General features: G+C 37.4%; 1 protein-coding gene across 1 annotated transcript in view; it reads right to left on the minus strand.

The window, feature by feature from the left end:
* Positions 1–4665: 4665 nt before the first annotated feature.
* LOC109411691 (eukaryotic translation initiation factor 4E-binding protein Mextli) overlaps positions 4666–16038 on the minus strand; it is a gene marked incomplete at its 3' end in the record, with an annotated part of 44346 nt that continues 32973 nt past the window's right edge. Inside the window, 2 exon segments of the mRNA XM_062849043.1 lie at positions 4666–4784; positions 5027–5483. Coding sequence (XP_062705027.1) covers positions 4666–4784; positions 5027–5483 — 576 coding nt within the window.

The following is a 16038-nucleotide window of genomic DNA, read 5'->3' on the forward strand; positions in this document are numbered from 1 at the left end:
CTGGAGAAATCCTTGGGATTCTGGGTCTATATTTGTCAAGATTCTAGGGCAATTTCTTTCAGAATAATTAATTATTGAAGAATCTCTCACGATATTCTGGGAAGAATTCTCTAGAGAAATTTCGATTTTGGAGAATCCCTCGCATAGATTTTGTGATTCCTCTTAAAGTTCGGAAGTAAGCCTTCTCAGCATTCTACAAGAATCCCAGCAAAATTCTGTTTTTTGTATTCTGAAGTAGTTGCTCACAGAAATCTCTTTAAGGATTCTGGGAGAGTCCCTTTGAGTAATCAGGGAAAATCCCTGGCAAGATTATGGGAAGATTCTCTTTAGATTCTGGTGCAATAATTAAATATATTATAGAGGAATCACTCTCTGAGTTCATGGACAATCCCTTTCAGGAGTTTAGGGAAGTCCTTTCAAAGATTCTGGGGGAATGTCTTTCAGGAATCTGCGGTAATTTTTATTTTTTTTATGTAGGAATACCTCTCAGAATTCCAGAGAATCTTTCTAAAGATGCTGGAGAAGTCCATTAGAAGTTACCGTAATCCCTTGCAGGAAGAATCCTTATCAGATTTTCGGAAAAATACTTCTTAGGTTTTTAGATGTTCTCTTAAGAATCTGGAAGAACCCTGGATTCTGGAGGAATTACTCGTAGAATTCTGGGGAATACCTTTCGGGATTCTGGCAGAGTTATTGTCAGCATCCTAAAGGATTATACCCATGATTTTAGGGGAATTCTGGGAGAAAACTTAAAAGGATTCTGGAGGAATTCTTCTCGGGATCCTGGGGGAATCCTATCTCCCAGAATTCTGTGAGAGGATATCTCAAAATCTTTTAGGGAACCTTTCTCAGGATTTTGGAGTAATCCTTCTTAGGGTTCTAAACTACCCTTCTCAAGATTCTTGGCCAATTATTTTTAGTTTCTTGTCGAAATTCATCTTAGAATTCCGAAAGTCTTTCTCAGTATTCTAGATGAATTTATCTCAAGAATGTGGAAGAACCGCTCTTGGGATTCCTATGAGGATTCTGGGAGAAGGCCAAGAGGAAGCTTCTCTAAATTTATCACATGATTCTGGACTCTTAGACATTCCGTTTCATAGACATGGAGTAATCTCTCTCAGGATTTTCCTAGAATCCTTAATAGAACTCAGGGAGAATTCCTACCAAGATACCGAAAAAGTCTTGCTTTCTTTTCTCGACAATGTCGCCCAGGATTCTGGTGTAATCATTTTCAGCATTCTGAAGAAATCTCTCATAATTCTAGAGGAAATCTTCTCAGAATTCTGGAGGATTCTCTCTGAAGATTATAGGGGAATTTCTCTCAGCAGTCTGCGGGAATTTATCTCAGTACTATATGAGAATACTTCTCAGAGTACTGGCAAATATCAGGAACTCAGGATTATTCTTTCGATTCAAAAATATTTTTTTTTTTTTGAATGCACTGTCTCAACGTTACGACCACAGTTTATGAATAACTCGCTTGCATTGCTAATCCAAGAGAGTTTCATTGTGCTGTTGTTACTACAACGCCCTCCATTGTGGTATACCACAACTATTGCTTTGAAAGAAGCTTGTCCTCTGCGGCCTGTGCGAACCGCAAGAGATATTCCTGAATGGAACTCTGATCTGTTCAAGTTCAAAATATCTATGAATAAACTAGTCTTTTGTATAGCTACGAATCTCTAGCTTCTGCACCAAGGATTGTAGCTATAGAATCGATTTAGTGGGAACTTAAAAGCTCTGATTACTTCACATCTCCAAGAGCAAATGGGGGTTTCTCCTATTTTTCTCCAGAGGGATTTGAGTATTTCAAACATGTTTTGAATTCTTTTATTTTTCTATTGGGTATTTTCATGGCATGAACTTACTCTATAGTTTTATCCCGAAAGGGTGCGTGTGTTGTATAAGGATTTCTAATTTGCTAGTGGTGACATATTTATACACATAGGAATAGCTCAGCTTTTTAAGGACAAGGTATTTGGAGTACATTGCTCAAAATTTCTAGAGCACCGTTTTTTAGAACCGTTGAACGGATTTGGATTAAAACGCATCACGCTGTTGACAACCACTGAACAATTAGCGTGATGCATTTTCATTCAAATCCGTTCAACGGTTCTAAAAAACGGTGCTCTAGAAATTTTGAGCTATGTACTCCAAATACCTTGTCCTTAATATGGCTTTTCTGTTGAGATCGCGATTGTTTGACTGCCAGAAGCTATGAAGAAATTTGCCTCTGGTGACGTGGTGTTAAGAAAATAGTCGATCCTTTTGAAAGTTGAGAGGACATCGTCCCGTGTTTAGGAAAAAGTGCATGGGTCTATAAGAATATTCTCCAAGAGAAAATTCAAGGTGAAAGTGTGAAGTAATGTTAACAATGCCGTAACATCTGCCGTTGAATGGGATCAGGCTGCAAAATTTTAAAATGATCAACTGTCGAAAGTTCCTCAAGTATACCATTGTACAACGAGCAACTCAACAGATTGGTGAGATCTTTCCAACATTCATTATTTAACTTTCAATCTCAATAACCTTTGTTATACAACTTATTCATATTTCAATCATGTATTCAATTGCGTACAATATGGAGCGTTTGGTACGGTATGTCCACGCATCCTTCCACCCCTGTAGATTCTAGAAATGTTTCGACACAAAATGTAATAAAATGTAGAAGTCGAGGCATTTCCAAGAATCATCTCTGCGGTAAATACTGCGCAGTAGGCCTGGCCGCTTTGACGCTTGTGTCGTATTTCTAATTGTCACAAGCTTCAATATTGACAAGAAAAATAGTCGGGCGTAATCTAACCCGAATATTTTCCAGGATGCTTTCTTGTACTGGGTGCGTATGTATTAGATTAGGTTAGATTAGATTAGAAAGGGTGCATGCGTTGCATAAAGAAGGAATGTATTCTAGATTTATCTGGTTACCTTGTTCTTTCTGAAATGCATGAAACGCATTGTCGATTATCATATCTGTGATGTTCGTCTGGCTAACATGCCTATTCATGTGAACTCACATGCTTTCCAATTTGGGGTGTCTACAGTGACTTTTTTACACAAAGTTGTATACGTTTTCACGAAAGCACTCGCTCAAACGTAGTTTTTGTTTGGGTGATTTCTTGAATATTGAGGATGCTTTTGATGACGTGCTTTTCAATGTCATATTAAAAGTCGCATGACGTCACAAGCCACTTCCAATGAGCTATAGACTCTCTTTACGCTTAAGCGTTTTACAATGTACTTTTCAGGGCGCTGATTAAACCCGTTGTGGTATGGGCTGTGAGCTCTCGTTGCGCTTATGCGTTCATTCCCTCTTCTAGGACACCCCTTCCTATTTCATCATCTTTCCCTTTCCTAATTTCCATCCCTTGTCCCATTCTCCCACAGGTAAATGATGAAATAGGCTTATATGTATGGCGAGGGCACATATGTCCTAAATGGAGGAGATCGTGCCTCTGGAGCCGGCCTGATACCTGATACCTTTTCGCCACATGCTGCCAGCTGAGAAGTTGAACGAGTACTGTTAAAGATTCTCAAGTGAAATAAAAATCCAAAAAGCACTACATAGTTACTGTTCCGTAAAGTGCTTTATCCAACAAAAACGGAATTAATCACTTGCTGCAATCGCTTTGTTTTCGAAATACGATGTATTTGGGAGCTTAAGATTGCTAAAGGCAATGTGACCCTATCCGATCCAAATACTTAGAGAAGTGATAAGTAACACTCTTACAACAGCCGTGTATGCGAAGCTTGAAGAAATATATAGAACTCTACAGCATGTATGTACAAGAAGAATAGTCATAATGATGGTATCACAAACAATGATCTTAATAATGTTAGTCTTTATTCAGTTTGGTTAAACTTAACAATATATATAGGAATGAATTATCTATGTAACAAATTTCAAATGGAAGGCCCCGTTTCTCCTTACATGGTTTATAATCTTCTCGAAGGATATCAGAAAATTAACAAATCGTAACAAAGTAAGCTTTTTCTTCTTAAAGAGATTTATGATTAATAATCTCAGCGTTAAACTTTTGATAAACATATTCACAGGTTTGAAATAAATTAAAATTTCAATTTAAAATCATTTAAAACCAACAATAAGCGTAATGATTATATTCGTTTCAAACGAATTCACAGCAAATTCCAAAAATCGACAACAACAAAAAAAGAGAGAGAAATCCAATCAAATCGTTTTAAGGTCAACGTCACGACGGTTCAATCGCCGGTCGATTTATAACGCATCAACCGATACGGGGCACCTGTTTCGGTTGTTTTACCCGACGGAGGATACCGGTAGAAAGACTGCTGATAGTTACTATGAGAGGGAATGCGCCCCGTACCGCCCACCGAGGAACCGTTGTAGATATCGAAACTGCTCGTACTGAGCGAAGCATGCCGAGTGAGAGAACCTTTCGACGAGAAAAATGCCGCTCTCCGCGCCTGCTGCGTGCTGTTGTTTGCGTTATTGTTGTTGCTATCGCTAGTGAACGAATTGTGATGGTGGTGGTAGTTGTTGTTATGGTTGCTATGATTGTTAGTATTGTCATGACCACAGCCAGTGATGGTAGTAGTAGTGCTAGTAGAGTTATGGTTACAATTTTTACAGTCCGGGGATCCCAGGCAGTCGCCACCCGAAGAGGACATGCGATGAGAGTCGTTTACCTTGTTTCGTACTAGATAGGGTAGTTTGTCGCAGATCTTCAGCCAGTCACGTGGCAGAGCCCATGAGTGGGGAGATTTGGAGTAGTAGATCAAACGTTCGTATTCGTGAACGATTCTCACTGAAAGGCCAAAAGGTTTTGATACATTATTAGAGAATATGTTACAAAATTGAAGTAGGAACTATTCAGAACAGGTCATTGAACACAATAATTTGCGAAATAGCTACGGAAACTTGAAAAGAATGAACAAGAACAGTTTACTGTAGTTCAGTAAAACAAAATGAATGAGAAAAAAATGACGAGGTCCGTCACAACCTTAAGCTAAATGACCCAGATGTGTTAAAGATATTGTACAATATTACCTGGAGTAGAATCGTCCTTCGAAGTTGGCGTGGCGCCAGCGCCATCTTTAATACCTTCCGGTGCGCTGTCTTTTCGCGAGAAATGGCTTCTCCTCGAACGGCTCAGCCCGTTGTTCACCGGCGTGGACGTTACCAACGTCGAGCTGGAAGAGCTGGAACTGTCGCCCGATTTCAAGCTTCCACCGCCGCCCAAAGTGGGAGGATCGACGATAAACACATCGTCATCGACTTCTATGCAGCTTCCGCCACCCATCGATCCCATTCCGCCGCTGCCGGCCATGACATCCAAGCCGACGCCACTGTCCACGAAGGGCGATCCGGTGATCAGCTGGTGCTGACCCGGCATCGGCGTCACCGGCGATGCTAACGAGCTGGGCAGATCGAAACTGGCTCCCATCTCGACCGATGCGAGGAACTCGTTACTACTGAAATAGTCATCCAGCACCAGTTTGGCAACCTGTAAAGAATTGACCGTGGTAATCTTTCGGACTCAAAATAGCTTCGATATATACTGCTATTGTAATGTAAGGAGATATTTGTAACCTGCTTATACCTGCTTGAGACTCGAGGTAAAGAAGTTGAAATCCTCTGTGGAGCCACTATGTAAACTAAAGACAGCGTCCAGTTATTTATCTACCCCCGTGTTTCCCAAACTGTTAACTTTTTTAAACTTCATGTTTATGAATGAATTTTCCATGAAAAACAAATCGCATGTAAATTAAAAACAGAACTTTCTTATGAAGTAAAAAAAACCCTGTTTCTTCCATTTGGACAAAAATCAATCATGATTTCTAAAATCACTAGGAATTCTCTCGGTTTATTGCTTTTTTTTCATGGAATTTTGCCAAAAAATCCACGTAAACATAAAAAAATCTGTAACATTTAGTCTATTTCGAAACAGGCATTTTTCAATAATCCTAGAAACAAAAAAAACTTGGAATGTCAGGGAGTTTTATTGATTAAGTTGACATTCAATACCGTGTATGTACCAAACTTTGCGCAGTTAAGAAAAATCAAATTTCTAGTCGTTATAAAAAATACAAACAAACAAAATATATCATGAACAACATGCTCATACGATAGACTAATGATCCTTCTTTGAGTCTGCAATATAAAAAAATCATAATAGGGTAGGACGGGGCAAGATGGCAACCCGGGGCAAGATGAGCATCCCTCTGTTTTACTACTTTTATGGTGATTTTTATCCAAACAACTTCATAATCCATTAGAATAAAGTTCATCCTGTTTGTAAACCTGATATAAGGAACTTCATAACGAACTAATTGAAAAATATCGTCAAATTAGTCGCTAGCATGGATTTTGAGCATTTTCTTATAAGAAATCATCAGAATGAAATAAGGTTTTTATATCACAATATATTTTTTACCGTAATTCTGGTTATCAGCCAACATTACTAGCTTACTGCAAAGCATTTTAATTTACATTAGAAAATATTTTCTAAAAACAAACATTAAAATTTATTCAATTTAAGTTATTACCCTATAGTGGGGCAAGTTGAGCACCCCTGATGGGAATATAGAAAATATTTTGAAATTATTGTAATCCAGTCAATAGTGCCGAACTGTGCCGAAAACAAGTTTCCGTATCCTCTATAACTATTTGGTTGCGTAAATTTAAAAAACTAAGCCACTTAATAATCGTTTATTGTTTTTCGGGTCATTTTGTAAAAAGTATTATAACTACATTTTTTTTCAATATTCGAAAAAGAAACTGATCATTTTAGAACATGATACCATAGCTATGAACAAGATTTACTATATCAATCACTGTGTGACCAATTTATTGTTAAAATATTAAGATTTTAATTAAGTGCTCTTCTTGCCCCGTAGGGGTGCTCGTCTTGCCCCGCAGCATGTTCGGACTGACCATAAAACATCTTTTTTGTTTAGTCAAAAAAATAATCCTTGTTGTGCATTTTGAACCCTGCCATGTTTATGGGTGGTAGAAAACATGATATAGAAAAGAACTACTGAGAGGTACTTTGAAAAATTGTGATCACTTCCAATAAACTCAACGTGATCCTTAGGGTGCTCATCTTGCCCCGCCCTACCCTATTAACCAAAAAATACTTAAAATAGAAAAACTATTTCATTGCCTTGTTCCTAACTTTGCGCACAAAATCTTCGATTGTTCCTAACTTTGCGCATAGTGTGCCTAACTTTGCGCATGCTATGAATTGTTCAAAAAAGTAATCAAAAATGCTATTATTTAATATTTGCCCATTAAACTAAAGTTATTCAGATCAGGTAGTGTGCCCTTAAGAGATCTTTGTTGAAATACTTTGTCCTAGGGAGGGGTAACGGAGGCCTATTGAGTTCTTAATTTCGTCTGCGGTTCATACTAGGCACCTACCGTGTGAACAATCTAAACTTCATGAGGGGTTGTTTTCTGTGGCTAAAGATCAAAGGTAAAAGCTTCCTGATAAATGAAGTGACCGTTACGGATAGGAACAATAAGGGGTCATTTAAATATGACGTCCAACTTTGGGGAGAGGGGGCTGGGCTTGTCTGAAAAAGTGTAATATGCCATGTATTAGGTATTTATACTATGAAGCGTGACGGGGTGGCCCAGGGGAAGAGGGGGTTCTAAAAATTTAAAAAAATGGTGGACGTCATATTTGAATCGTCCCTAACATTGACCGCCGGAAAATTCAAATGAAGGACTGTTGGACTGTTCACAAATCACGTCTCATTGTAGACAGATGGAGAGTGCCGTAGTGCTACGGTTCATACAATTTTCTACAAATTTCTATACAAAATCTGCTACATGGTGGAGAGGCAGGCCTGAAATTATCAGTACTGGTGTTACATAATATTTGAATGGTTCATATGTCATGTATTCATGTTCAACATGCATTTACTGAAAGTGCGCAAAAATTAGGAACACAGCGGAAATAATGGTTCCAAACATTGCGCACCACTATTTACTAATTAAATTGAAAATTTTATTACGAACTATGATTGATATTACTAGAATATCATCTTTTTTGTCAATTAACTGCAAAATTAATCATCGTTGCACAGTTTTATCGAGGAAAATGTTGATTTTTAGCAGAGTTACTTCTTGGCAACCGTGTTAAGGCGAGGCAAATTTTGACATTTTTGTGTATTTTTTGTTTATTATTCAACATAAACAAAGATTTTATGGCAATTAAATATTTGTCAAATAATGTTTATGTTTACACAATGCTAGTGCAATGATTAAACTGGTAAATATGTTGACATTTAGTTATTTGTTTCGTTATTTTACAAGAATGCGCAAAGTTTGGACCTGCGCAAAGTTAGGTGCGCACACGGTACAATACATTTCAATACTTTTGATATTTCTCAATCATTTGAAAAATCGCCTCCCTTTTTAGTATTTTCGCCCCCCCCCCTCCCCCAATTTTGGTTTTTAAAATTTTCGCCCGCTTTGGCCTGATTTTCGCCCCCTGGGGACGATTTCGCCCACTTTGGGAATCACCGATCTACCCAGTTACCATCACGTTCGTAGAGCAGAGTGATACGTCTGTTTATTTGTAATTTTCAAATAAAAGATTTAATGAATGACATCTACCTCTACATGTCGCATTTAACCGTTATGTGTCCGAAAATTTTTTGCTTTTTTCTACACCGTGAATTTTAAACGGACGCTGGGTACCCGGGTACCCTGTCGGCCACATAAGGGTTAAATACAGAATTGCGTTATCCTCTGTGGAGCCACCATGTTTTGGTTTACAGCGTCTTATTGTACATCTACGCAGTCACCCAAGCAGTCACCATCAGGTTCGTTAAAGAATGCAGATATCTGATGCCAGTAGCTTCAGGGTGTCTATTGATCACGATCAATTCTGACTATACATGTCAATGGTTGCTCCTCCGTGATTGATCTGAACTGGTACCAGTTGCACTGAGATCCAACTGAATAAGGGGCTGGGACATTCCACTTATTCTCAAAGTGCAATTTTAGCAGCTCATGCATATTTGATCAATAACGGCGCCGGCCAAGTCCTTATAGTCAGCTGGGAAGGGAAAGGAATGTTAGAGTGTACTGGTTGTTGCTACTAGAGACCGAGAGCACTCTGCGTCCCCACAACGCAGCACGGACTGGGGGGTATTTGTTAGACGGAAAGGATGGGAGATCTGGGAGTCACCGTTGGGTCGGTGATGCGATCCATGGATAGGGTTATTTATAGTATTCGTGATAGATTGTGTGGTGAATAAGGTGAATAAGGTCAAGCGGCACAGCACGCTTTGGTTGCATAACTGATAGGCGTTATATACACTGTGCTGTGAGTGGAAGTTGGAAGGGAGGGAAACGACTTTTTTTTTTCAATTCGTTTCTGGTTCTAGCGATGGCTATGAACATATGAATATACATGAGTTGTATATGTAGAGAAGAGAGAGCGAGAGAAAGTGGATAGAAAGATACAAAGTAGGATGAAAAGGACGGGCCAGGGTTTGAACCCATGACCTTCTGCATACGAATCAGAAGCGGTAGCCACTAGACCACCAAGCCCGTCAACAGTAGCTTCAGGGTGTCTATTCAAGACAAAATGAATTTCCGAGAGTTTTCCAGGGGAACTTTTGAAAGTTTTAACTCAAAAAGTTCAAAAAGTTAGCCCAAATTTTATAAAATTTATATCCCTATTTTTTTAAATTATATAAAATTAAGATTTTAGAGAAAATGCGCTAGATTTATTACCCAAGGTGTTCCTTAAAATCCAAATAAGTCCTTTCAAGACCATTGAAGAGAATTGTCAGACAAAAGAGGCACAAAACAAGCAACAAAGAAGGTGCGACTTACTCTTTATCCCTACTGGTAACAGATAATGATATGATCTCGAATTTTTTTGTTGCAGACAAAACGGAAGCTGAATTTGTTGCGTACTTTTCAACTCGTGAAAAATCAATTATTGCTAACCCAAAGTCGAAACTGTTTGATGATAGAGCTTCACCAGAGTTGCAGTGTTTACCGACTCGAAGTTACCGATCGAAAATCGCAATGCAAGGCTTAAAAATCTCTAAACTCGTGGTGTACGATGTTAATTCCATTATTTTCAAGTTGGGACAAACTTATGTCGCATGGGTTTGTTTGTCGCAACAAATACAGGTTGCGACATTGTCATTATTGTTGCGCGATGGTTGAATTTTGATTCACTGTTCAAGACTGTTCTTAGTTGTCAAAATAAATGACATCCAAACACACTAAAAAATCAGAAAAAACGTTCAGTGGTTCAATCGGTAATTCTACATACCATATGGCCGTACAATTCCTTGCACAGTTTTAAAGCTGAACTTCTGTCTGAAGTCTGTGCTGGTGGTATTTCCTTAAATTCCTTCCGGGATTCCTTCTTATATATCGTACTACAATTCCTTCTCTAAATGCCTTCGTAATTTCTCACAGAATTCTTCCCACGAGTTCTTCCATGAATTTAACAGTATTTTTTTCTGTTGATTTACCAGAGTGTTTTTTTTCTGGCTTTCTCTAGTTATAATAAGTTTCCACCCAGAGGGTTTTACAAACTTGCTCCCATAAATAGTTCTTTCAGAGATTTGTTCTTTATTCAGGGTGGCCACTCAAATTGGTAAATTAAATTCCCGGTTATTTCCCGGTTTTTCCAGGTTCTTCAACATTTTTTTCCCGGTTTATAGAAATTGATTTATATGGTAAAATCGGAACACTGTCATTACTATTTTCAATTTTCTCACTTTTCTGAATGTATTAAAAGGTACGGAGAAACAGTTAACCTAACGGGGAGCGGACTATTGTAAAAAATCCAAAATATATAAAAAATCCGATAAACAGTTCGAGTTCTTGAGCTAAACAAATGCTCAACATGGACAAAAAATTGGCTAAATGCGATTTTTGTTTGTTCTAGAGTTTTCCGTGTTATATGCAAGTAGTTTACATTTCAAAATTCAAAAAGAAACGTATTTAAAATGTCGAACAGAGCGAAAGTTCAGAGGCGAATGTCCCCTGTAGGGGGTAAAGCATCTATGATTGAAAAATAAATTTGATAGAGGCTAAATTTTATAAAGAAACTGTAATTTTCTCCAAGCCAGCAAATTTAATATATTTTTCAAGAAAGTACCGTGAGGTCGCCATTCACCGCTCATTTAACGGCATTTTCGTAAAGTATATGACATTAAAAATCGACGATTGCGAATATTGCACTTTAATTTACGTTAACAACTCAACAATTATGTTGTTTTTATAGAAAAAATATAAAACGATTGTAAAATATGTTTACAACCGAAAAAATAAAAATTCAACTGTGTTATCTCTTGGCTCCTATTACCGCTCATGCATCCATTCACCGCTCATGATGGATCCATTCACCGCTCACTGGATTATTTTTTCATGGAATCACAGAAACTATTCATTTATAAAAACCAAATAACTTTTATTTACCAAAGTATTGATGATTCATGACGTTCAGTTCAACCTGTTTTGCCAAAATGGAATCTTTAACGAGTTTTACCTATTGGATATTTCTTCCGCTGTTTGCCCTGAACAGTTCCCATGTTCAGGGCTGTTACAAAATTTCCAAATTATCATCCGCGAAATTCGCGACATCGGAAATTAAATCCGCGACTCGAGAAACAAATCCGCGACACGAACATAAATATTAAAATTTAATATTGAACAATTTTGAGTCGATCCTTTGAAGTTTTCAACGATTTTTCTTAGAGCCACATTTTCGTCAATCTTTGTTAGTGTTATTACAATAAACGTATTGAGATTCTTAAAGCTTTAGGAACAACAATCTCTGGACCTGATACCAGATACCAGAAAATTACATTGTGATATACACTTCTGCTGTGAAGTATCCCAATAACATGTTTGTCGCTGAGATACCTTAGTATCGACTGAACTCAAGACCAGCTTATTGATGAATTACAGTGTGTTTCCCCATTATGGTGAGACTAGCTTTATAAAGCCAACCACGTCCTTAGGGAATAAGACTCATATGTCAGCAGGCCCTAAGAAGGGTTTGTCAAGAACTTTGAACCTACGATGGGTGAGTGCACTACAATAGCAGAGGATATGTTCTGATATATTTATCTGTCTTCTCGTCATAGAAGCGACAATTTGGATTGCTCCGATCTTTTGTAGATGTTATCCGCAGGGGCACACTGTGCAGTTATAAGACCGGTATAGATGCAGAAACCAAATTGTTGTTGCATTTTCTTGGGGTTTATCATGACGAGCCGGGGAAAAGTAGGGGGAAGTGCATTCCACTTTGATGTGATTCGAGTGACCATAAAACTGCTCAGTTGCATTTTACAAACCAGCAGAAATCGAAGCAGATCCCGCCGGAGGGCTCAGGGCCAAGGAATAACCATACTTTGCTTCATAAACAGAAAGGACAATGATTTGGTTTCAATACTTCAAGTTACTTCAAGTGTTTTGGAAACAAATATCTAATGCTGAATCCCGGCATGAATATCTATCTATATATATAAAAATGCAGTGGCATACGTGGGACCGCGCATAATTTGCGAACGGAAGGTCCGATTTTGGTCGTCTTAGTTTTGTTCCGTTTGTTTTTACCCAAGGAAGGTTTATGAGGCCTAAACATGGACAAATTGAGAGTTTTCGAAAACTGATTTTCTATACCTCTTTCACCGGGGACTTGGGTTTGGTTATAAATTTGAAACGTCAAAAAACGCAGTAGGCAAGACAAAGTTTGCCGGGTACAGCTAGTTAATTTATGTAACGAGTTGCAAAAAGTTGCAAAAAACACGAAGAGCGCTGAAAAAATCGGGTTTTGCAACGAGTTACATACAGCATTTTATTGCATAAAATAGCTTATGTGTTATATTAATTATCTTCATATAAAGTTGTATAGAAAGACACGAAAATGAGTAAATTATGCGAATAGTTTGAAAATTAAATATGACAAAAGTTTCTACTGTTATTTAATTTACAAAATTGAACTATGAATATTCTAAAAACTGACATGAATTGAAATGAAGCATTTACAAGTTAATCTTTGCTTGTCGCTGTTTTCACGAAATTTTGAAATCGCACGACAGCATCTAGAGAAACTGCAGAGACACCATTAATCTATTTCATATTGTTTTTCTTTCGAAGATATAAGATCGGTTCAACAAAATTGCAGGACCTTTTCTTCGCAAACATGTGTGATATCTGCTGTCATTCCATTTAAAAAACTTTTGACTTGTTGGAGAAACTTGCATTAAGTTGCGACTTTCAATATATTTTGTAGTTTTGAAAAGTTTCTTAAAACAGAAACTACTTTAAAGCTGCAAAAGTAACGTTTGAAAAAAGCATCGAAGGAAATAAGTTTAAGAGAAATTTAAAATGGTTTTAAAGTAAATCACAACTACATTTCCTATTGCGATGCGGTTTTAAATTGTTGAAATACATACAGATATGCATCCGTGAAATGCGCGACCTAAATCAGACAAATCCGCGGAAATTGCGACCAAATTTTAAGGATCCGCTAAATTCGCGTCGTGGCACATAAATCCGCGACAAATCCGCGATTTTCGCGAAAACCGCGAAATCCGCGACTGTTGTAACAGCCCTGCATGTTGTCCTGCAGCGCAGTGTGAGAAATATTTTTTGAGAACGTGATTTCAGGTATACCCATATAAAAACTTGGTGAAATGAAACTTTTTTAATGTGGCAGCATGTTACATTCACTTTTGTTACGATACTTTACTAACATTTGACTATTTTTGTATGATTGACCCAAAATGAGCGGTGAATGGCGACCTCACGGTATTTGAAGTAATTTAACCCTCTACTTCCCATGGTTGCTCTAGAGCACCATCGATTTTCGACGAACTCCGGACAAACGGAATTAGATGAATATGATGCAATAATTTTTAGAATATGGTTACAACCTCATAAGGTTAACACAACTACTAACTACTTGTTTCAATAGTTGAACTATTGATAAACAATCAAAAACCTATTGATTTACAACCAAAATTTTTTTCATTGATTTCGAAAAATTTAGCCAATTTGCAATAACTTTTGTTCTACCACTTTTTTCGGAAACGCTGTTTTGGCATAGATATAGTCGTTCAAAGTCGTGGGAAGGAAAGGGTTAATATATTCTTTAAGGAAGTTTTAAATTAAGTGATGATTTGATTTACATTTTGTTGAGAAATTAAATTTAACTTTCTTTAAAAACGATAATTGTAAAAGTTCCAGATATAACGCCGAGGAAATACCCTAGTGGAGCTGGTAAAAACTTACTAATAAACAGGTTATATCAGAGTTTTCGATGGAGGAAAACTCTGGCGGAAATACTGTTAGAATCTTACTAAAATTATGGTAGAGATTTGTAATGAAAATGCCAAATGAAATCATTGGACAAAAATGAAAAATCATGTGGCATTATTGAATAGACTTCTCTAAAGTCCACTGAAGCAATCTCTCGAAAACCTCTGGAGAATTTTTGGAAAAAAAATCTTGAACAAATTAGTAATGGTAATCTGGGTAAATTATTTGTGAACACTTTAGAAATAATTATCCTTGAATCCTTGATAATGTTCCCTGTTGGAATTTTTTTTTTTTTTTTTTTTTTGAAAGGTTCCTAGCGGCACGCCGACGGACGTAGAAACCTCTCCCATCACTGTACGCACAAGCGTCTCGCGTTTGCGCGGACAACGACAGTTCACTAGGCCTTTGGATAGGATAGAGTACGTAATCCTTCAGAAGCAGTTCACCAGCCGTGCACGGAACATGTCGTCCAGTAAGACACTGTTGCGTACTGACTCAGAAGGTTACGGTAGAAGGTGTGAAAGTTTCGGTTTTGTCATATGGTCAATTTTGTATTTGTTTTTTTTTGTCATGTCAAGCTTTAAAGAATGTCATTGTTCATATTTATGCTGTGCCCTATAATTCAGTAATCTTTGGTGTGCCTATGATCTGTTAGATAGTCGATGTGTTTGTTATGTCCATTTTCGTTGATCCTCATTTTAGTATTGTTTTTATTATCTTTGAAAGTTGTCTTTCGTCCACATCCCTATCAGCACTATCAGCATCGGTCCAAATAAGTCCATATTAAAGAAAACCTTTCATACACTCAGTCGAAAAATCTAATTTGTCATAAATAGTCTACGTTAGTCAAAGTCGAAGTAGTCAGTTTTTGTCGATTTCGTCTTGATCACACGTTAGCTTCGAATCTATAAGCAAGCACTGTTAAATGCTGCACTTCCCACTATTAGTTACTTAGTTATTTTAAATTGATAATGAAAATTATAGAGAAAATTAAATCACGAAAGCACATCAAATGTTGAGAACTATGTATTAGCAAATTGAATACGCGAGATACTACTAATTATTTCATATTTGAATTAAATTTGTAGTGTATTTGTTAAAATTAACCGAATAGTGGGAAGCCCAGGAAACAGTTCAAAGTCTGCTGACTCAAAAAAGATTCCGGGACTCGTCACAAAACACAAAAAATTGCATTATGATTCACAACGACTCTCGAAACCTTCCCAGACTCAATAGACCAGAACTGTTTTCTGGGTATAGAAACTACTAGGCCCCAGCAGGTCCCTCCTGTTTATCGAGCATTTCTGATAAATCAGCCATACTCCATCTGTAGCAGCCGGTTCGCAATGAACCGTTGGAGGCGCATTAAAGTGTTAAAGGTGATATTTTCATTACAAGAATTACAATTAACATCCTTCACTTTAATACCGTCGAACCCTGTGATCTTGGCCAGGGATAATGTTCCCTGTTGGAATTCTTGACAAAATACTAATGAAATGCCTAGAAGGATTCCTAAATAAATCCATGGGGGGATTCTAATTGTTAGAATTCTCAAGAAAATTACTTCGGAAATCCTTCATCATTTAAAATGAATGTAAAAATTCTAAATAACGTCTTTAGAAATTGGTAAAATTGCTCGATTGTCTTAAATTTTGATTTTGTAGAATTGTCTTTGGAAAAGTTACTTGAGGAATGTTTCGAATAATTCCTGCGAAAATCACTCGATGTATGCCTGGAGAAATCTCAGA

This window comes from Aedes albopictus, chromosome 2 (genome assembly GCF_035046485.1).
Source record: "Aedes albopictus strain Foshan chromosome 2, AalbF5, whole genome shotgun sequence".
Taxonomy (NCBI): Eukaryota; Metazoa; Arthropoda; class Insecta; order Diptera; family Culicidae; genus Aedes; species Aedes albopictus.